Source organism: Brachionichthys hirsutus, chromosome 7 (genome assembly GCF_040956055.1).
Source record: "Brachionichthys hirsutus isolate HB-005 chromosome 7, CSIRO-AGI_Bhir_v1, whole genome shotgun sequence".
Lineage (NCBI taxonomy): Eukaryota > Metazoa > Chordata > Actinopteri > Lophiiformes > Brachionichthyidae > Brachionichthys > Brachionichthys hirsutus.
This window is the reverse complement of record NC_090903.1, coordinates 9,151,402-9,175,150: the sequence shown is the minus strand read 5'-3', so window position 1 is coordinate 9,175,150 and position 23,749 is coordinate 9,151,402. Positions and strand designations below refer to the sequence as shown.

General features: G+C 43.4%; 1 protein-coding gene across 1 annotated transcript; it reads left to right on the top strand.

Annotated features, from left to right (window-relative positions):
- Positions 1–1,093: 1,093 nt before the first annotated feature.
- zcchc24 (zinc finger, CCHC domain containing 24) lies at positions 1,094–23,546 on the top strand. The gene is made up of 4 exons (XM_068741695.1): positions 1,094–1,359; positions 4,106–4,306; positions 22,064–22,228; positions 23,433–23,546. Exons 1-4 carry the CDS (start codon positions 1,117–1,119, stop codon positions 23,544–23,546), a joined length of 723 nt encoding a protein of 240 aa, XP_068597796.1. The 5' UTR covers positions 1,094–1,116.
- The last annotated feature ends 203 nt before the right edge of the window (positions 23,547–23,749 follow it).

Sequence of the window (23,749 nt, the reverse complement as noted above, 5' to 3'; positions counted from 1 at the left end):
ATGTCAGAGCGGAGAGAAAAATGTGTCTTTATTTTGTGATGTTAATCGTCAAGTAAATAGTAAAAAAAAAATACCCGCAACATTTCAAACACATTTAATAAAAGTCACTGAAACCAAAACAAGAGATTTAAAAATATGAAGTCCAGTAATAATAGAAGAAATAAGAGTAAAATAAAAGTATCAAGTATAAGTAATAAAACACATACCGGTAGATAGATAGATAGATAGATAGATAGATAGATAGATAGATAGATAGATAGATAGATAGATAGATAGATAGATAGATAGATAGATAGATAGATAGATAGATAGATAGATAGATAGTTTGTGTGCGTGTGTGCTTGCTCGCCGAAAGAGGGAGCTGTTTTTCTTACTTTCCGTCATGGCCACGTCTTCCTCAGGTTGGACTGATCCACAGAGGAATGGATGAGCTGCAGTCCTGATTTGATTGATTTTCAGACTCATTTTGATTTGATTGATCCCTAATTGCGCTCATCCATCAACAATCCCACGTGCACGTTGTTGTTTGACTCGCCTTGAAACATGGAGGCAACCGAATTAAATTAATGATCAGCGTTTGGGATTTGAGCAGCTGTAAATGAGTCGCTGCCAATTTAGCGACCAGATAAGCCTTTGATGCATAAACTACAGTGACATCCCACGTTAAGTAAATACAACGCACGCACGCACGCACGCACGCACACGTGGAGGCAAAAGTAACCAACCACCATGACATGATAAACAACACAAGCAATAACCAGAGTGAATTGCTTTGGTGACTGGCATCACAGACCATTTATTGTCATTGTGGGAACCTGGAAGGCTGTTTTTGCGCTGATTGCGCTGATTGGCCCGCGTCTCCAGTGACGCAGGGACGCGCTCATTGCATATCCAAAGAGTCTCTCTCTCTGCCCCGCTGTAATAACGGCAGATAGCGGACCATGGGGGGGCAGGGGGGGGGGGGACCTTTAATACTGACATGTGAGCGCAATGACTTGTGAGTAACATCCGACTGGGACCAGGCTCCCGGCGTGAGGAGGACGGTGTCCTTTACGGGGAGCTGGAAGGACGCGAAACGAAAGACGCGCTGAGCGAGTTGAGACCAGCCCGAGAAAGATGAGCTTGCTGTCTGCCATCGACCCGAGCGCGTCCGTGTACCAGCCCGCGCAGCTCCTCAACTGGGTCTACCTCTCCTTGCAGGACCCGCACCAGACCAGCGCGTTCGACGCGTTCAGACCCGAAGCCAACGCTTCCCACCCGGATCTTAATTTCGGGAAGAGTCCCGCGGCGGCGGCGGAACTGAGCTCTCCGCTCAACTCCAACTATCTGAACAACTTCTTCCAGCTGCAGCGGAATGAGGTGAAAGATGGCAGACGCATCTCGGAGCGTCTCTTTTAGACTGTGATTGAATTTGCGGCAATAAATAAAACGGAGCTTGGCCCGGCTGACCCACTTTTACTGTTGAAGTCCGGAGCAGCAAATGTTTTATTAGTCTGTACAGCCCGGATGCGTTCAGTGACACAAACATAGTGGACCAGATCGAACGGAGGCTTTTTGGCTAATAGAAAATATAAATATTATAATCCGAGGCTTTCTTTATCTATAGCTCAAAAAGTCACTTCAAACGGTGAAATCTATGAAAACTTCAGTTAAACTCTTATTGCATATATATATATATAACATGTTTAATTCAGAAATGTTCATTATTATTATTAAAGTTAAATATTACATCAAGATTTATGTGTAGACAGTGAAATGCACTTTTGCCATGATGTCATTCCATAGTTAGTGATAAATTTACCTTTTTTTTCCAGCAAAAAAGGCAAAAATGTTGACCAGAAATATGTTTTCATGAGACAAATGTGGAACTAAACCCCCCTGCGTGCCTCTGTCTGGAGAGCGCCAGCCGCTGCAGCCTCCTGCTGAGGTCTGCTGCCTCTGACCGCTGCAAATAGACCTGAACGTGCAAAACAAAATCCATCCTCATTCACATATTGTCTATTTTTGTTGCATGGTGATATTTTCGTGGGGTGTACACACTAATAATAATACTGTATATGCAAGGTGCAAACCACCACACCCCTTAAAACCCCAACTGTGGGCTGTGAGCAAAATGGCAGTTAAAGAACACAGTAATTACACTGCAGTTGTGTTTCTTATATCTATGTTACCATGGCAAGTAATGCTGGAAACCAGTTCAGAGGAGGCGTCTTGAGCGTCTACATCCAGTATCCATTATTCTGGTGGTAACCATGGAGGCTGTTTGAAGCCTTTTAACTTGAAACAGCTCTCTGAATAATTGGGTGTACATACTTTACATTACACGCAATTGTGCCATGCCGTTTCAGTCCATATGAGACCAAAGCGTTCCAAACGGAGCACATGCAGTATGGAAGTGGTTTCAGAGGTAGGAGGGGGGGGCATTTTGCAACACACTCTGCTGGATAAGCCAAGTAAAATAAACCACTGCAAAGGGTTGGTGATGAGATGAGGAATGCAAAATGGGGTTGTTTTCTTTGCACAGAAGAGTTAACCTAAAGGAACTTGAGATAAATATGTTCATATTGTGGCACAAGTGTGGAATGAATGCCATTTTTTAATGATCTTAAAAGCACTGGACTAAACCTCAGATGAGAATCGACCACCAGACATCATGGGTGAAATACATCGGTGCATAATCAGGCCCTGCATGGCCAACCCTCATCTTTATTCTTATTGCTATTACTACTCGATTAAGTCACTGGGCACACTGGGACTGGTCAAGGCAGCAGGTTAGTCCTCAATGTGTTGGCCAATGCATATCTCTCTCTCTCTCTCGCTCGCTCGCTCTCGCAGACACACAACATAAACAAACAAGTCTCACCTCACCATTTGCAGATGCGTGTTATACCAACTTCCTTTGGGACGACAGCAGGAGCTCTCAGAGATGCGAGGAGTGTTCCACTGAGCAACGTTTCCTCTCGTAATTGTTAAACTAACTCCAGGATCTGCATGAAGACTTATAGTCCACAAATGTTTCCACAAGGGGTGGCGATATGAAACACAGCTGAAACACATGGCACATGGCAAACTTGAGAAACTACAGAGCCTAAATGCTTGATTTACAATGACAACACACAATAAAGCTTTGAAGCTGGAGTTGGTTAGCAAAGACGGTCTTAACGACTGGAGATGTAAAAAAAAAAAAAAAAAGAATTAAAAAAAAGTTGCCTTTCAACCCCAGCAAGTCTGTGAAGTCTCAGATTATTCTGGTGCACAGATCATTAAACATCAATAAATTACAACAATAACTTCCTGGTTAGAGATGTCAGTTCTGAAGAGTTTATCAGGAGGTTTTGTCATAACTTTTTAACTTGAGAGTGGAGCTTTCAAACATTTGTTATTTCCGCAATTAAACGAATAAATGTCGGCGTAAATTACTAGCTGGACTGCATGTTGGGCAGTTTGTCCACATGGGTTAATTACCTGAACATCTGCGCATGATTTCTCCCAGTGATTCCCGTCTGGCCTTTCTGGATCGTATTTGAAAAGCATGAGAATGGAAATGAGGGAGTGCAGGCGATGCTTTCAGCATCGTTAATATTCGCACAGCATCCTCCCTGAGTTCACTGGGCCTTGTGGCACGCAGCGCTGGGCTCCATGGCTCGGAGCAGAATGCAAACACTGATCGTTGCTGGTTTACAGCCAACAGTGCACGGTGACATTGCTGATGTTCCACAGGCTGGTGAGGGTGCATGTTTGCAATGAGTCATCCTCTGTCCTGTCTTTCTCTGTGGACGTGCTCAGTACTTTTCCAGCTCGCAAGCACAGCTGGGCCTCTCTCCAGATGTTCTGAATTTAATGAGGAATGATCTTAGTGGGATTTTTTTTTTTTGTAGGACAGAGGAACTCTCAGAGGAAATTGGTGATTAATTTCAACAATTTCAACAATTTCAACACTCCAAGCCAGAAATACAGGATTTCATGTCATCATCTTGCATGTGTTGATGTCGTCTCGGCGTTCTCGATTGTTGCTCATCTTGTGCACAGTGTTGACGCTCGTTAGGCAAAAGCAAGACAGCGCTGTTGAAATATAACCTTGTGTGGTGTTCTTCTTATTTTGCAGGCCTTAAACAACAACGTGTATAAGAATGTGTCACCATATGGCTCACTGAACAACATAGTGGATGGGCTCAACTCCCTGACGGACCATTTCTCAGACCTGTCCCTTTCCTCAGAGCCAAGAAAACCCAACAAAAGACCCCCACCTAACTACCTGTGCCACCTGTGCTTCAACAAGGGCCATTACATCAAAGACTGCCCTCAGGTGAGATGCGTAACGTACTCTACGTCAGAATCTAGCCTTCAGGTGACACTTAGTTTACGTAGGTGTGTCTGCTGTTGATACTTTTTCAGTTATTCTAAAAGCGACTGTCTTTTACTGTGATTTTATACTTCAGTATCTTTTTACTCGGAGCAAACGATGCAGCCAGTGCCCGGCCGTTGCTCTGTCTTCCTCCCGCTCTTCTTTTTGCTCTGGTCTGACCTACTTGTTGAACAGGATGGCCTCTGTCTGCTCTAGTCATGTGCTTGAGTGTGTATACGTGCACTTGGGTGCATCTTAACTTATCCATATTGAATGAACTTTTTGAGGCCAGTCAGCTGGGAGACGCTGTCTTTGCTTCGTTAGCTGTACAGCTTGAAGACTAGCATGAAATCGGAGCGCATGCTAATGCGTATCGAATTGGGCATCAGCTGCTGTCGTCTCCTGAAATCTAATCTCATTTTCAGGAGAAATTTAGATTTCGTGCAACTTTATTAAATGACCGCGTGCGTTGCGTTTGCAATGGGCTTGTACAGCTATGCGCTTTATTTGTGTCAAATATAGCACTGTGGAGGATCAAATGGGCTATGACATTTCTGTGGTGTGTCAGTCGTGCTGTTGTCACACAGAACCTTGTAAACTGCATGGCTGGGACTATTTCCTGGGAGAAGTAATCTGGATATCAGTTGGAACACAATGGCTCTTTCCCTCGTAAATGAAGAACCTTTACACAGCAATCCGTCCGTTGTTGTTGTTGTTGTTGTTATCCATAAGTTGCCTGGTGATCGCTTCTCTCTATGACTACACCTTTTTAGTCTCCCCTATTTCTTCTCTGCCTTTTCCCTAATCCTTGCCTTGATTTCCTTTTGTATGAAATGATAATGAGGAGCAGATGTGAGATTAAAATGCTTTGACTTTCTTTATGACATAAGATTACTGGTCTCGGGGCGTCTATAAAAGAGCCTGCGTGCTGATGAAATATCTCCTGGACTGCTCTACGCTATAGTGTGTGTGTGTGTGTGTGTGTGTGGGAATTAGATCATATATTGACAGCTCCAGAGGGAATTTTGGATTGCACACATTGTAAAATATTTTTCTTTCTCATATCCTTTAAGTAATCCTGTGGTTGCTGACGTGAGCAGTGATTAAATAAAGATACTAAACATCTGAGCAGGTGGATACTGAAGCATTTAAAGTGCTTGTTCCTAAAATCACATGCCGTATACATTTAAAATCCTTATCTTCAACATGCCACTTAAGTTGAAAAGCTTGAACCATTACACGATAAAGCGAAATCCTTTCTGTCAGGTCGAAGGTGTGAAATCGCTCCGAGCGTTCAGACGAGGGACTAAAAACCACACTCATCCGTCTTCTGGCTTATATTTCAGTTATAAAGCAGCAAGCCTCCAAACGGTCCTCTGCACGTTTACATTCCAACAGAATCTCCATTATTTAGGACTCATCTGGACTTTTTATCCTCGTAAATTTACCTTCCATTTGTGCTACATCGCTTACACTATTCCCCTTTAACTCCTCACTGCACGTCTCAAAAAGGACAGCTGAGATTTACGTGGCCTGCTGAAGACCATCATAACAGATGTGACGCATATTCTGCGGTAGAATTTGCAGTTTTCAATGCGTTTCAAACCCCCTTATTAGCCAAGATGTGTGTCATTTTCCAGAACAACTCCTCTTGTCCTGATGTTTCACAATGTTCAGTGATGAATTGAATGCCCACCAAGTTGCTGGTATCCACTCACAGTGGAATGTGTTCTAGGATGAATGCACCCCTGCTAATAGTTTGTCCTGTGCGGAGGTGCTTTGCCAATGAAAACAGAGGCTCTTGCTTCATCCAGTAGGTCATCCTGGTCCAGGGAGAATCAGAATCTGATGACATGTACAGTCATCCTCCCTGACTTCACGTCTACTTGTTTTATTATCTTGTTATTTTATCAGTGAATTAAAGCAGGGTACTTTTATTATTTACTTTTTACTTTGTCGACTCAATCCCTTGCCTTTTTGCTGCAAATACTCATTTGATAAAAATTCTAAATATGTTACTCCACCACTACAAATAGTCCTCAATAAATGGGTTGTTTACAGCTGTGTTAGTAGCCTTTATGCTCAGTTGTTTCAGGGAATTCAGGGAATGTCCGAGAATATAACCAGACAACTAATTTTCAGTTTTGGCATTTTCATAGTATTTTGTTTTCATGAAAGAACTAGAAAAGCACTGAGAGAGCGCAGACCTCCACCGAGCAGCTCATTCCCCTCCTAACTGGATTTACACCGTCCACATGGTGATCTGGATTATCACCATAAGGTTCTAAATTGTTCTTGGTATCTTTTATACACCAACCATGAAAAGTAAAAGTGAATCAGAGTTGATGTGTATCGGTCAATAATCAACCGAGATATGAGGAACACATTTTGAAGCCCCATTGACTGCAATGTTAACGAATAGTTCAAAGTGATCCATAATCCAGGATCTCTCCTGGATCATCACCAAAATTAAATAATCTGTTCCTGGTAACATTTCCTGAAAGTTTCATCAAGATCTGTCTGTAGCTTTTTGAGTTACCTTGCTAACAGACAGACAGACAGACAAACAAACCAATGCTGGTGATTACATAACCTCCGCCACCTCGGCAGAGGCAACTATAGAATGAAATCAGCTTCAATCTTGAGCCCTTGACCTCGGCATACTTTAATGATCCCAAGCTATAGGAAAATAACTATATCTTAATTATTAATTAATATTAATTAATTATTATTATGAAATTATTTTTCCAACTGCCTGCTGACCGTCTGCTGCGTAGCCACACGTCATTGTGGCTAATGAGGCCATTCCACTCAGGAAACTCTCACGGGGCCCGCCCCTCGGTGCAACGGGCAAAGTAAGCATCGTAAATTTCTTGCCTAGTTGAGGAGACTCCGTTCGGCGTGTCTACATACCGCGACACGGTATAAACAGTCTGTTTGAGTTTGTTCATTTACTCGGTTTATTTGGGGCCGTTTACATGCCAGCCACTTCACCCAACAAGTGTTGTCTTTTGAAAATTCGACCACGATTTTCTTTTTCCTTTTTTTGTGGAAACAGCCTTATTCATGAACAACACAGGAACTGTGACAAACTGTCTAGTCTTGTATGTGCTGAAGTTTCTTTTAATGCGAGCAAAACTCTTTGTGCTTTTAAGTTTATTTACACCGCAGAACATTCTCAAAAAAGCAAATCGAAAATCCTCCATTGTGACGTGCTGTAAATGTGGCCTTTATAGTGTTGACAACATTTCTGTTTCAAACTCAACCATGTAAACTTACAAAAGTTAAACTTGCAGGAATTCAATGGGTTGAGTTTTGTCAGATCTCTGCACATTTATCTAGCTGGAGTCCCAAACTTAATAATAATATTTAAGTTTGGGACATAATTGGAGTGGGAAAAAAGTTTGGACTATTCAAATGCAATACGCTGGGTACACAACACCTATGACATCCTGAGGGTTGCCATAACTCCAGTAATACTGGAACATTATGTGTATTCAAACATATGAATTCAAACATATGAGCAATACAGAAATGTTTGAATTGATAAGCAACAACTAATTATTTGAATGTGCAACAAGGAGGAACGACTTTAAATACAGCATGAGTTTGTGTCTATTCGTGGCTTTGCACTGGCTTCGTGTGTAATCGCGCCATGTGAATAATCGGCTTCACAGCCTGCTGTGGTTCATGGATTGTGACAGGACATGTCAACAGCATACTGTACATACTGTGGTACTTTACATTATATTTAGCAAGGGGCAGGGCAGCATGATCATGGAAAATAGTAAATGCCCCAAGACTGACCCTTGTGGGACTCCTTCTGGGAGTGAAATGGCGAACAGAACATGACAAATTCATATATCTTCAAGTTCAATTGATATTTTATGATCAAAACAGGTGTCAAGTTCTTTAAATTATTTTAGCACAGTCAGAATGTGCTTTCTTTCAGGTGATATGATTGAAGGTTTTAGGCAGCGGTAGCTCTATCACCTTAGTCCTTGGAGTTGGTGAGTTTTTTTTTTTAATTTTTATTTAGCCTTTATCTAACCAGGTAAGTCAATTGAGAATTAATTCTCTCTTCAATAACGACCTGGACCTAAGTTGCATGTTTTTGGTGTTCAGTGTTTTCCTGTCGCTTCCACTGATTGGCTCTGATTAAGCGATTACACAGTTACACAGCACATGTTGACATTAGAATCTTGCTTTTTAGTCTTGATAGTTGAGTGAAAGTCACAGGTCTGGCTGCAGCTGCCCAGTGTTCCCTGCCATGGGTACCGAGGGGTTATGTAAACCGGCTTTTATTTGGTAAATGAGGTCGCTCCCCCAGTTATGAGCAGAATGCCCCTCACTGCAACACTTTGGCCCTCTTCCAAGATGTCTTCCACTTGCCCTCATAATTTAGTCCCTTTCACTGGACTAATCCTCTCAACAGTTGGCCCTCGTCTGTGATTTGATTGATCAAGATGACACGTTCAATGACAGGTTCTTCTACTTGTCCCCGCTGAAAGATTAACTAATGGAAAATGTCTTTGCCGGAATGCGGCTTTGTGGGTTTGTAACTGCGGCGCAGCTCTGGTGTTTATGCTTCCGTGTGTGTGTGTGTGTGTGTGTGTGCTACAGTGCACTTCAGCAATACTGTGCCCCATTCCTGGTTGCGTTTCCATGGTTCAATCCTTTAGAATTATAGCTTCCAGGGAATGCTATTCTGAAACTGGTACAACTGTTGGATGCTTATTACAAAAGCCTAAACGACAAAAATAGCTTGACAGTTGACACTCTTAACTACTTGTGTTTAACCTTCTAACCCTTTTGCAAAAGTTATTTAATCTGTTAATTATGACATTTTCCTAGGGAGTATTGCCCATTTGACACCAGCATAAACAAATAAAAATACACACATAAGAGCAGTATAAATGTCCAAAAGCTAGCGATGGTAGACATGTTTATATTTGTGGCCAACTTTGACATAACTTAAGTTAATTATACGTTGACTAAACAGTAATGTTCTCTATATGTCCATCTATAAATAAAAAGAACAGAAGATTTAAAAACAAAACCCACACAGTTAATCGGAATCACATGCAGCATATTGATCCACAAGTACAGACTTCTTTATTGAGTGCCTTTTGTTCAAACACAGAGTATGCTCAATGTGTTTATATCGTTGTAGAGATATCTGACATGGTGGAGTGACATGGACCCCAGTGTGTCCCCAGTGGGACACATGTTGACGACTCGTCTGAATACCGGTAAATAAGAATGAGCTTCAGTTGGGGTTCCAGCCCGTCACATTTCCTCTGATCACATCCCTCGTCTGTCCGTCCAACCTGTGATTTGTCTGCATCTCCTCCAGCATGTGTCTCTGACCATTTGCCAATCGCCATGATGGAGCTCACACCTCTGTGCAGCTGCAACTTGTCCTTTGGGACAAATGGTTGCCATTATCTCCCTTAACAGTGTCAACACGGAGGAGGCCTGAGGCGAGCTGTGACGCGACGGCCGCCTCACACCAGCGGAAAATTCACACCCGTGGCAATGTGTGATTCACCAAAATGTGTACTTTCCCCTTTGGTCACGGTGATAATCTTAATGACTTTTCGTGACGGCGGCCCACTTTGTCTGCCACAACAAACATCTGCGGTTGTTATTTAGCATTAAATCTCCCAGCATTCGCCTCGAACAGAACACTTATTCTTTCCTGAGTCGGTTGGCCGTCCCACTGGAATCGCTGCGCAACCGCCTTGTTTTCATGTTTCAGTTAGTTAGAAATAGTTAATCTGCATTTAATGTGTCAAATGCTCCTTTTGAGTTAGCAGTTTGCCAGCATTATGGCTCTGCCGAGTGTTGTCCATTTAGGGAACAGCTCCAGCCTGGCAGAGACACTTTCGTTGCCATTTAAATGATCTTTTATAGATACCAGCTCCTCATTTTAATCTAATTTTCCGTTTCACACTTGAACATTTGTCACGACAAAATGCTTGCCATTCTACCCCCCATGATCTCTGTACCCTCAGGGCCAGTTTGGACACGGCTGCAGTGATTTGCTGTGGCAAGCGGGCGGACAGTTTAGACGTCTCGCTGTCATAGCATGGAGCATTAGTGAGTCTGTTATCTGCGTCAGACAGAGAGAAGCTATATGGTTTGAAAAACCTAAGAAGGGCATAAGAGCTGAGAGATGGGGAAAGGAGAGTGAGAGCACTTCCTCTGCGAGGAAATCAAAGTAAAAGAATGATAAAACTGCAGTTTCCTGCCAGCTGGTTTGTGTTTTGGACAGAAATCCCATTCTTCCTCTCTGGTTTTGCTGAGACAACAATCACATCACTTCCTGTTTGGGTAACCATGACACTTCTAACCCCATCTCTCTGTTACAAGTACCTTAATCATGTAGATTGTCAGACGTTGTCAGATTCAATGTTGCCATAAAGTTATAATTCAGCATCAACAGATGAAACAGCTACACTCTAGAAATAGATGACAATAAAGAATGAATAGCACCTGTACAGTAACACTGTCATGAATATTACATCACTACCCATAACGATCACTATCCACGATGTAGACGAGACAAAAATGGATGGACGGATGGATAATGCATCACTAATATCACATCCATCACATACAGGGTGCAATAAATAGATTGGTATGTTTGAAAATTAGGGAATTATTCAATAATAATTCTCATATTTGATTTATGCATTTCTTAACTTATCTTCTCGCATATGTGAATATGCGTTATTTGCTTATTTTTCTTACAATATATTGAATTGTATATTTTTTAGATTTGGAACAGTCAGACAAAGACGAAATGAGGTGTTGAGATGTGAAATTCTGATGCTCACAGTCATTCATTTGTAAATTAGAATTGATCAAGTAATTCCAGTTTAAACCGTTTCTGTTGGTGTTGAACCTTGAAGCTGTTCTTCATTGTGACAGTTTCCATAACCCTCTCTCTCTCTCTCTCTCTCTCTCTCTCTCTCTCTCTCTCTAACATTATCAAGCTGAGGGAGCTTCAGGCCTCCACACACCAAAGCCCCACCAGACTCATCCATCCATATCGGACTGGAAAGTTTTGAGCTTATCTCCATCGGTCGATCGGTATGCAGTCGAACTAATCACTCCTCGTAGCAGCACCGATTCTCGTCAGACGCGACCGGCAGAGATGCTTAAGCGATACGAGACGGACTGATGGCGAGGACAGTCAATCAGAAGCAGCAGGCAGTCGTGCTGGCACGGAGGACTAGATTTGATGTCAAGAGATCAGGGGCCGACACTGCTGGCTTTGTGTTGAACTTGAATGGGCACTTTAGGGAGAGACTGCGTTTCTGAATGGGTACCATTGGGGAAAGCCCAAGTGGTGGGAATGGAGGCTGGTAATTAAGGCAGTCATTGTGCATCTGTAGGATCTGTTTGACAGAGAGGTCAGGAAGGCAGGCCTGTATTGTTCCCCCAGCAGGGTTCTTAGTGAATCACAGGGGTGTGCCAGACGTAAGGATGTTTGGATAGAGCCTCGGATAAATAGAGTTGCAGAAATGAAACACATCGGCCTTCCTCCAGAGTACGACTGTCTGCGTGAAAGCAGGACAGCTGCAGAGACTTCTTCCCTGGCTTTGTTTTTCTCTCTCTTTGTGTTTTTAAGTCTTCCTCTGGTAGGTTTCCCAGGAATCAGGATTACGTCAACAGATTTGTTTAATTCACATACCGAATTGATTTTCGGTACGTGAATTGACAGGGGTGTGTTAGCCCATCAGTGTTTTTGTAGCAGCGGTGGGTGATGTAACAGTGAGAAGAAATGGACAGACCAAAACGTGCTCATTCATTAACACTGACAAATGACAGGAAACGCTATTAACAATATCACATGTAGACTGTTTGAAAACAGACACAGACATTTAGACAGGAAGTAAGAAAGAAAGAAAATGGAGGACCTTTGTTATACCGATACCACACAAGGAAAGCTACACATGAATATTAAATATTTGTACTCTGTTTAAAGAGAAACAAGGGTGACAGTTTAAGGATAATGATATATCTGATACTACACCAGCATCAGGTTTTAAACACTATTTGTTCATAGAAAATATATTTACTTATTTTTTTTCTGCCTCAAATTTGCGCGCGTTTTGATGATTGCTCCATTAGTTGTGAAAAATATATACATTTAAATTCAATAAAGGACTACACCCCCCCCCCGCTGCATTTCACTCAGCAGCTTTTTTTCTGCCCCTCCTCTCTTGATGTGTTCACTGGCCTGTAGTATGTCGGGAAACTTCTGGCGGGGATGGGGGCTGGGGGCGGGGGGGAGGTGCACCATGGGAATGTTTTCACTGGGTGACCCCTGATCTTCCTTCCAGTCACAGCAAAGGCACTGACGGCCTTGTGGCTGTCTCTGCCCTAACAGTCAGGGCAGTCAGGCTACCAAAGGGAGAGGCAGAGTGGCCGTCCTGCTGGGAGATAAGACTTATCAGGGATGCTGGAGACACGCCGTCTGTGACAGACGTCCATCCCTCACAGAGAAAACGGATGACGCCACCTGACGACGTATTTTATTTTTGAGGGGTTATACAGAGAAAGAGCATTAATGGCGAGAGCTGTGAGAATCCCTACATGGTCATAGGTCCAATATAGCATTGAGGCCAAGTGACACTGAGATTAGCAACGCACGTGTACAGTATATCTGTCAGAACGACTCACAGAAATATACATAAGACGCTCACACACACACACACATGGAAAGAAGAGCACACACAGACGGGCGCCTCACATGCAAACATAGGCAGCATTAGCATGATGGTCCGGTGGCAGATGAGAAGATGTTTTGTGCACCTCTGGTTGCTCCAGTCTGACGCCCAACCTGCTCTTGTCATTCACCGGCCTGGTAACCCAACGCTGCCGTGCAGCTGCACGGCTCACTGGGCTTAGCGAGGCCGGGGTTAAGGCCAAGGCTAGCAGTAGAGGGGAAACTCACACTCACGGCCCCACTTACCATTAGCCAGTAATGCACTGCAAATAAGGCAAGGTTAAGAGTGAGTTCATTTTACATTACATCTGTGAAATGAGTCCGATTCCATGTCATGCTGCCGCCCTGTCTGAGCTGAGCATCTGGGTTCGTCCAGGACGGATTCCACAAGAACCACTTGGCACATATTTGTGTTTTCTAGGAATGGAGCCGAAAGAGAGAAAGAGTCTGTCAGAAGCAATAGTGTTCCTGGTATGAATCAAAACTTAGTGGGTATCTATCAGTCAACCAGGAACATGTCTCAGAGATCCTTGGCCGATTATGGAAAGTGATTTGTGGAAATTTAGGAATCTGGGAATTGGGTTTTGGCAAAGAGCTTGCTGGCGTGCTGATACGTCTCTGCAGCTGTCTTGGATTCAAATGACGTCAGTCTGTTACTGCGGAGATTTACTTTGACATGCACACATTCATATATGCACATGTAGGGCATTAATCCCCACATGCATGAAGAAAAAAAATGGGGGAAATGATCCGCCAGAAGGCCTTATGAGATGTCACGGGGGGGATCGATCAAGTCTTAACATTGCAATCAACTGAGACCTCCACCTCCAGTTTATGAAAACAAGCAGAAATTGCAAGTCACTGAATTTCATTTGCAAGCAGAAACATCATTAAAGATGACTTAGATGAGCTTTGTTTTAATCTAAGCCAACAGCTCTGTGCTCACAATGACCGGCTGCTGCATTGTTTTCCTGCAGCTTCGGAATCTTTTGGGATCCTTCTGCCAGACATATTAAATATGTTGTCCAAAGTCAAAAGACACACAGGCATACTGGCTATTTATAAAATACACTGCGCTGAACCAGATGAAAAAGACGGATGCATTTTGTGTAGTGTTTGTTTTATCTGCCTGCATTTCTCTACTTGATGCGTTACCTGAGAGGGAAACTACAACAGGGTCCTGTCCTCGTAAATGCACTTCAGCGATCGCTCAGTCGGCCACTGATGGTATTTAAATGGTGGTAATTTCATGGGATCTATTTATTAATTAATGATTTTATGGTATTTATTGAGCGTCTGGCGCAGCCTCTCCACGTGACTGACGGCTGTGGGATGTTTTATCTTTGGAACAGCTGCCCTGATTTACCTTTTCCCTGTGTAATATCACCGCATATAAAGATACAGCCTGAACACAAGCGGCACGACCGCACCGTTACCGGACTCCACTGGAATCTGGGGAAAAGTCAAACATAGGCATTCAAGCTTTTTTAAGATAGATATAGACAGCATTATAGACACACACACACACACATGCACAGTGCTCTTACTCTGCTAAGCATAGACTATTTCCCAGAACAAACTTTTTTTTTTTTGGCATCTCCACAGAGTTTTGAAATGGAGCTGTGGTTATTCTTTAAAAACAGTCAGAGTGCTTGTCCTCTTGAAATCCTCCCCTTCCATCCTCTGCACCGCTGTGCGATAATAAATCCATTTATGAAGACTTGTGATCGCAGCGGTTAAACCCACACAAGGGGAAAAGCCTTGAACCCTGCGTGCACACAGCTAAATATTTAGGCTCGGGTCATTTTAAACATTGCCATTGCTACATTGCCATAAACCGAAGGCACCGCCTGATACGGTACACTGTTTGATGCCCGCGTGGCTCTGTGATCGTTTTAAGAAAAGTTGCCTATTAAAAGCGACACTTTTAAATAGCTGCCTATTTGATTATATCAAGACTGTTCCTCTACGCTCAACTGTCTTCTACCAGAGAGGATGAATACTTAACGACAGCACAGATGCCTCATGAGCATATTTAACAACTGGGACGGGCTATTGTGAGTAAACCGCTTTTTATAGGCAAATGAAATGTCAACCTCATATGAATAAAGCTTAAATAAAGAGCTTCTAGAATATGAAACCTTTTTTTTTAAGAATAGCACGTCATGGGTTCAGAGCAAGTTCAGACAAGTAACTGGTGAGTGATGGGAAAACGTAAAGGAGAAGCCATACGTAGTGAGCGCACGTATCATTTATGGACTGAAAGATGACAACGTGTCAATTTGTTGCTTTGTCAGCAGGATTACACAAGAAACCTGCACAAAACCTGGAGGGTGGATCTGACAGAATAGATCCCATGAAATTATTATTTTTTGACCCCATTTTTAATATCTCTAATGCGCAAATGTCTAAATGACCACACGTCTTAGAGGTTGATATCCATGAGCGTGAGAAATTTGGTAAGCATCCTCTCTAAAAAAAAAAAAATCTGAATACACTGGATTTAAAACTTCCGGTTGCTACAAATCCAGTCATCTTGAAGGGTTGCATGGCTATGAGTTAGCTTTCTGCATAAGGTTTGATTTAGGTAAAGGCGAGAGTTATAAAGTAAATACAGCAAACATTTCAGTTCAGCTTGAAGCATTTAATATGAACACATTTCCTGCCGCTGCCTGGATGGTGTGTGTGTGGTTCCTTTCAACGTTAGATCTTCTGTAGAATAACTCTTGATGCCGACCATTAGCATGTGTGAGTCAAAGCGAATGCGATTATTATGTGGAGTACATGTTTTTGTAACGCTGCAGTTTATTTTTAGAGACAACTGTACAAGATAAAAGCATTTATCTCAGCCGTTGCAGATGTGAAGCGGTGAAGCAACAGAAGGAGAGCCACCTTGATCCCTGTCGTTGTGGCTGATCCACACATTAATTTACTTTGGTCTGACACGTTTAGCCCGGCAGCTACGTGAACCGTGTGTTGAGTAAAGCGGAGAATATTCTAAGCCTAGTAAAAGACTCGGGGAAATATATGACAATAAAATGTATTATCAAAGTGAAACCACAAACTGTGTTCATGCGGGTCACTGGATGGGAGACACTTGTAGTTTGCTGAAATGCAAATTCATTGTTAAACAGCTCTTTGATCCACATCTTGGATCTATCAACGTTCCTGAAAAATTCCAAGCCAAAAGATTAATATATAGGGTTACTTTAACATAACTGTGACAATTTCATGAAATATTTCATAGTCGTGTCCCAAAGAAGGATCAGTCAGAATTCTCCCTTTGATCCTTTCTGATGTTTCCCAGACTTGGGAGGTGGTCGTCGGACCGCAACCCCCTCCAGGTTCCCCCCTCCTTTTAGCACTCAGGAGTCTGATAAGGCTAGGCTAACTGAAACCACATTAGGGAAATTGAAAGCCTCATCAGAAATGCTACGGCTAATGGGCAAAACAAACACAAACTCCTGAAGACTCAAACCTGACACTGTGGCCTGAACGCCCCCCCCCCCCCCGTTGAATCTGTACATCTATCGCTTTCTGAAATGCAGCCAAACCAAATACAGATCTCAAGATGAGGACACGAGAGCAGACCCAGCTCTACGCACGGACACGCTCGTGCGCGCTCTCACGCACGCTGAAATGCAATACACACAGGTTTTTTCCAGGCCTGGGCTTGTGTTGCTCTCTGAATGATGTCCTTGGGGATGCGGAGAGGCAGAGCGGGGGCCCGAGCGCCTCCACTCCTCCTTTGTTTACCCTGATGGTTTCCAGATGCTCGTCATTGATCGGATTGCTAAGGAACACTGGGGAAGCAGCCCAACAGTTCAAGACTTGAGCCAGAAGTCCGGGACTAAGGCAGCTCTATCTGGGATACTCTAAAAACATTTGCTTTGCCTTGGAACAACTTTATTTTTCAATTGTTTTCAAAGACGTGAGAAAATATCATCAGGATCACTTTGTAGAGGTTTTGTTTTAATTACAAAAGTACACATCCCAATGGCTATTAAGTGTATTATAAATTATTTGTGACAAAATGTAGACTTGGATTGAATGCACTCACAAATTGTGATTGTGTATTTTTCTTTAAATAATCTCCAGGCTGCAGCGGCATCAGTGCATTGTGCTTCTCCTCTGTGAAGAAACTGAGGTGCTTTGTGCGCGAGAACACTTTATCACTTAAACAGCACACCTGTTCTCCCCGTCACTTTCAGCCTCAGCCACTTTTCCTTACAGGCAATAGAAAGAGACAGCTGCAGCAGCAAAAGGAGCCATACAGAGAGAGAGAGAGAGAGAGGTGAGAAAGACTGCAGCGAAAGAGGGAGACACACAGAAAACAGTGGTCGTATTTAGAGCTTGTAGTGCGTGGCGGGGTTGATAAATAGCCCCCATAATGCACCTGGCTGAGGGTTTGGCACAGGTTTGGGGCTGTTTAGTCCAGCAGCGGAAAGAGTCAATAAAAAAAAAGCTTGTTCTGTGTGTAGGGAGACACAGCTGAGGTAGAGACAGTCTCATTCCTGTGAGGGACTTGAAGCAGAGGCCATCTGCATGCACTCACTAGGCCCTCAGTTCTGGCTGACAGGCTGAGGACTGGCAAGCGCAGATCTTTGCTCTGATAGTGATGGTCAAGGAAATGATGATGTAACTTTGGATGCTGATTCCAAACAGGGTGCCCACAGCTCGGTCAGAAGTGCAGCAAGAATAATTGTGATGTTGTTGACGTCATAGAATTAATGTCATTACTTATAATAATAATTATATGAAATAAAATAAAAATAAAAGCATAAATTCCACATTAAATATGATATTAAATTATACATGCAGGAACTGACCGCCTGCGGACCATGAAATGCGTTTCTGCTTTTTATTCACCCTCGTGCGCCCTTAGACTGAGGTTTCCCACTGATAGCAAGTCACATGCACCCTGCATTCTCTCGCAGTAACCTCTGAATATATCGTATGCGCGCGCTTGTCAGAGGGATGCCGACGGCACATTTTAAAATATATTTTAGACTAAAGTAACTGCATGCTTTTAAATAGCGTGAATGGACAATAAAAGGCAGAGGGACACTGGGACAGCGTGGATGTGGAAAAGCATGTAATTTCTTAGCATGGTTTTTCATGCCTTCCATCACTACTGTCTTGATGTGGTCAACACAAACCAAACCGTGCACTGGAAATTGTTGCGTAAATATATTTAGCCTCAAATTACCCAACAAGCTTTTCTCCTTCTGGTTTGCCCCGACAAACAACCTCAGGTTATATTCCTTTTAAATTGCTCCCTCGTTGTCGTTTTGGAGGCTTATGCTTTGGCATAAAGCATAACTGTGATTATGCAGCTTCACTTTGTGGGGATGTGAACATAAAATCATGTCATGTTCTTCTGAAGGCATCTGAAACATCCAAAGAATGCTTTATTTCTCTATAATTCAGACGGAGCATCTCTGTCAGTACTGTCTCATCCTATTTGTTGTCTGTGGACTGACTAAGTCCAGCTGTAATGTAACACTGATGTACTCTAATATGTTGAGACATTATGAAATCCCACACCCACAATCCCAAAACCCAACTGTCTTTTTGGACACTTTCTTCTATGGAAACCAAGGTTAACCTCTCCTGTTGCTGGAGACGGAGGATTACGGGTTCAGGTTTAGAGGCGAGCGTCTGCCAGCGCAGTCTGGTATCTGTCTCATTGCTCATTACTCTCAGACTGGAATGCAAGATCAACACAAATGGAGGATCACCTTAGCCCGCAGGCAGACAGTGGTCTGGACAAATTCCCCCCAATGATCCCAGTGGTCAGTGCAATATAATCAAACTAGCAATTTCAGACACAGATGTCTCTCGGCTGCATAGTTTGATCAATTTCATGGTATTAAGTAATTCAGCCTGAAGTTTAAAGACAAGGTGTTGTCTAGACTTGGAATTCAGCATAGTACCTGCAGTAATATACATGCAGTAATACACACACACACACACAATCACACACAGAAATTAATGTGGCGTTCCTCCGTATGTTAATGAGTCCGATCTACTGTTGTGGGCGGAGCTTCAGCGTTTGGGTAAGGCCGTGGCGAGCCCGCTCCGTCTCTGAAATGTATGGCTTAATTTAAAGCAGAGCAATGTTCTTATGATGACTCAAAATTTATGGCCCCTATGGAGGCCATCTGCTTTGGATTTAAATGCCCCCCCCCCGTGAAGGTCTGATTGGAGAGTCTCACCACGGTTGGCTTAGGCAACTGCAGGGCTGGAGAGAATGTGTCTGCGTTATTCTAGAGCAACAGGTTTAACCCCCCCCCCATCGTTCTGGAATTCTCAAGAAATGGGAGGCGCCTAACTTTAATTCCTTCTCACGCTCAATGAACTTTCTCCTCGTGTTCTCTCGTGTCTAATTTGACCGGTTTACAGCCTCTGTTTATTTCGTTTAATGCAGTTTGTGAGCTCATTAATCTCGCAGCACAAACCCTGCAGCAGCACTAAAGTCTTGAGTGGGAGTCGGGCAAAGAATCAAGCACGGACACTTTCCAGTTGCGTCTCAAGAGTGTATGAAAGCGTGCGAATGTGTGCGTTTGTGTTAAAGGGGACAAGACGAGCGAGGGCTTTGTGTGTGGCCGTGTTGTTGTTGTTTTGGGAGCGATTGCATCAGTAAATGTCTGCGTCACATGTGTGTATGTGCTTCCTTTCACAGTTTACTGACCCGAAGTGTGTGTGATATGAAGAGCCCCTGCTGTGATCTAAACCGAAAGAGGATGTGGTCAGGCAGTTGTGGTTTTTGAGCCGTGTCGCACACACACACACACACACACACACACACACTCACTCACTGACCCTTATCTCAACACAAAGGGCTCTAGCCCTGGGGACGTAAACAAACATTTACTGTCAAAGATGTACGATCTCCAGGCACAGACGCCATCGACTCGTTCACCGTTTCAGAGCTTTGTTTCCTGTTTGCTGACACCTGAAACACTCCAAGTGGCTTAGCTATGTCCATTTAGCACCGGCCTTTTATTTGTAGAGCGCAAAGGAAAACAGAACCCATCTTCCAGTGCAGGCTCACACGATGACATCGTTCTGTGAAACGGGCCATTGTACTGTGTGTGCGGTGAATGATTTGTTAATGTTGCTCTAAAGGCTGTGAAGCGTGGTCATTCCTGGAAATCAAGTCCAACTAGAACATTCACCGAGTTGCTCTGTTGTTTACAGCTTAGAGTCGTGATTTGTGATCCACTGCATCAACGTAAATGAAAAGACGGGCCATGTGACGAAACCTGAGGCTTCTGTCTGCCAGTCTGTCTCTCTGTCATTATATATACAGTATATATACAGTATATGTAACATCTGGATTAGAGCGATGATCATCCGTGCATGGGAGATCTTCTTCTACCGGACTTTAAAGGGTGTTTGTGTTCCATCTTAAAGCTCTCAGCTGCAGGCGGAGCACGATGTGCAGCCAAAGGTCGAGGCCAGACTCTGGAAACGACATGGAGCTGGAGAGGAATGGTCATGAGGAGGATGAGTGCTGTTTCTATCCCGCTGAGCCTGGGCTGCAATACCAAGGATAACAATTCTTCTTCTTCTTTTTTTACATTTTCTTCTTACATTCAAAACAAACAGCTATAATGGGAACTTTGACAATAGTCAAATTTCCAAATGGTTTAAAACCTGGCACTATCATTAGTTTTTGTTTGTAAACAAAATCGATTCACTTTATTTGATAAAATAGTGATTGTCTTAGAAAAAGGTGTGTGTAAATCGGTGTACTTGCAGGCCAGCAGAAGTCAGACATGTTTCCAGCATGTGTGCTGTCAGCGGGAGATGCTGACTGGGGTTGAGCTCAGGCTTGTTTTGAGGGTCCACGTTGACTGAGGGCTTCCTTCCTGGTGCTGATGCAAAGTGCTGTTGTCCATTAGCGCAGCTCCATATGCTGCACATTTAAGTTCCCATTAGTCACACATGGAATCAGGGGTACAGATCGCACCCCTCCACTCCACCTGACTGCCCTACACTCGACACAAATACAGCCAACATCGAAACGATTGTCCAGACTCTTGGGTGCCTTGCAGGCCAACCAGACATGTTAATTCTGAATGCACTCCAGGGAAGGAGCCTTCAGGGGCATACGGTGCATTAAAATCACATCTTTTTGTGTTATCAGATTTTGCAGATGTGCTCGAAAGCATTTCAAAACTATGAGATAAAATACCACAATTCCCTGCTACCCCTTTTAAAATGAGATTTTATTCCAAAAGGAAAGATTGTATTCACCAAGATACTCTCTCCCAGGCTGATAATAACCGCCATTGAGTATGTGCAAGTTTGAATTTTTTCCATTTACACAAAGGACTTTCAAATTGGGAATGACAGGCCCCGACAAACCTCCGTAACGGTGCGCATTTAGACTCCTTTTTGTCGAGATGATGGACAGTTGAAGACGCAATGACATCAGCACTACATTTGTGTGTGACATGTGTTTCAGGAAAAAGGGAGTCCCCCTCTTCCAATGCCATTATAGGGGCCTGAGTGATGTTGCCAATATAAAGTCATAGGACCAGCCCCTCCTAGAAATATTGCCTTCAGGTTCTTGCTTTTTTTATGGATGACCGAGCGTTCGTAACCATCCGCCTCACGAGAAACCCAAGGTGTAATTCAACACAGCTGTAATGGAATTAAATGTCAATTACTCAATCACATATTGTGCCAGAACTGTGTCTGGGAGTGTCCTGTATGATGCAGTTGGATCTATCAGAATGACTAGCACGGACACACCCTGCTGCCAAAGCTCGTCATTCATTACGGGTGAGCTAAATGCACAAGGCTCTCTTAAAAATGTCATTCTGAAGTCTGCACGGCCTCGCGTTGTGTGAAACCAAACTTTCTGCACTCTTTAAAGGTTTATTGTTCTGCTAAAGAATGTAAATGTAATGGTTTTCTCACATGTATGCGCAGATATTTCATTCGCCTCGCTTTGCTCTTTACAGGCCAGACCCAAAGGTGAAGGGTTGACCCCCTACCAGGGCAAGAAGAGATGCTTTGGAGAGTACAAGTGCCCCAAATGTAAGAGGAAGTGGATGAGTGGTAACTCCTGGGCCAACATGGGGCAAGAATGTATTAAATGCCACATCAACGTCTATCCGCACAAACAGGTACTTAACTCCAATGTGTCAGTCGCATTCTGACAGCAAAATGGGGGAAGTGAAGTTGATAAAGTCCAGACTCTGGTTTGCATATTGTCTTAGGATATTCCAGACACACTCATTAAAGTAAAATAAAAGTTAAACCTCCAGCATTTGTATTTGTATATTTGGTATTAAATGTCCAGTGTTAAAAGTTCTGGATTGTTTACTGTAGTTCATCAAACCTTACAGCAAATATTTCTACATTCTTCATTCTCTAAGGTCATTCGGGCTAACGGTTACAGAAATTCCTTTCGCGTGGAATAATGCCCCCCAAAATAATGAAGCCATATTGACCAAAAACAGTGGAGGTAATGTGCTGATGAGCTGATATTGAACGTTTTCCTCACAGCCTGTTTATTGGATTGCCTACGAAGCTCTGTTTTCTCCAACTAGTGATATATTTATGCCCAACACTTCATCTTTTAATTAATATTTATGCTGCTTCACATTCTTCCAATTCCACTTCCTGAAATGAAATTGCGATTGTTGCTCAAGGCCGTGCCGGTTCCTCGACTGATCGTGCTGCACTCTGTCAACACTCTGAAGCCAGAGAGGCAAAACTGAAACATCTCATCCTACATTTACTATGCATACATTTAAAATAGTAGAAATACATTTAATGAATTAAGAAATGACACCGCTGTTACCAAAGCTAGCAGACGGGCCGTGTTGTGACCAGACTCATCGGGACATTTCCATCCATGCGGTGAGGGAGTCGAATAAAGGAGAAGGGGAATACACCAGTTCCTGTTTCCAGCAATGCATATTTATTATCCTGAATGTCTGCACAAAGGCGCCATTTTTTTAAGGAAGACAGCTTAAAACTTGGCACCTCACTCCGAAACAATCCACATGGATAAAAATAGCATTACAGAAAGACTGTTTTTGACTTTCAGGTGAACTGCCCTCAGGTGGTATGCTGTGCCCCCCCCCCCCCCCCCTAGTACTTTTCAGAAAAATTAATTTTGTTCAATGTTCATGGGTGAGAAAACTCACCCTTCTTGGTGTCCTGTGGCAAAGCTATGCAGAAGCAAGCAAATTCCCTACATTTCCAATGTGGCTCACTTGGCATACCCCCCCGCCCCCGGTGCCAAAAAGGCTTTGTGTCTGCTGCTTATTTTGTCTCCTTCAGTGTTTAATCTGATTGTTGTTCCTCCGTCTGTGTCCTCAGCGGCCCTTGGAGAAGCCGGACGGCCTGGACGTGTCCGACCAGAGCAAGGAGCACCCGCAGCACCTCTGCGAAAAGTGTAAAGTCCTGGGCTACTACTGTCGCCGAGTGCAATAAGGATCGAGTGTCTCATGTCCCAAGTTCTACTTCTCATCCTCAACAAAGGCTGTAAATGTTCTGTTCCCCGTCCTGCAGACGACACAGCATTCTGCCCCGCCTTCTCTCAGAAGCCTTCTAGTGTCCAAAAACTCGACCCCACTCTCTCTTCTTCCCGTCGCTGCTGTCGGCCACCCACGCAACACAGAATCACGCCATTATAC

Excerpts from the sequence above, each read along its gene's own strand:
- zcchc24 (XM_068741695.1), top strand. The coding sequence starts at position 1,117 with ATGAGCTTGCTGTCTGCCATCGACCCGAGCGCGTCCGTGTACCAGCCC. Across the intron at positions 4,307-22,063 it reads ACATCAAAGACTGCCCTCAG|GCCAGACCCAAAGGTGAAGG; the intron begins GTGAGATGCGTA and ends TGCTCTTTACAG. Across the intron at positions 22,229-23,432 it reads ACGTCTATCCGCACAAACAG|CGGCCCTTGGAGAAGCCGGA; the intron begins GTACTTAACTCC and ends CTGTGTCCTCAG.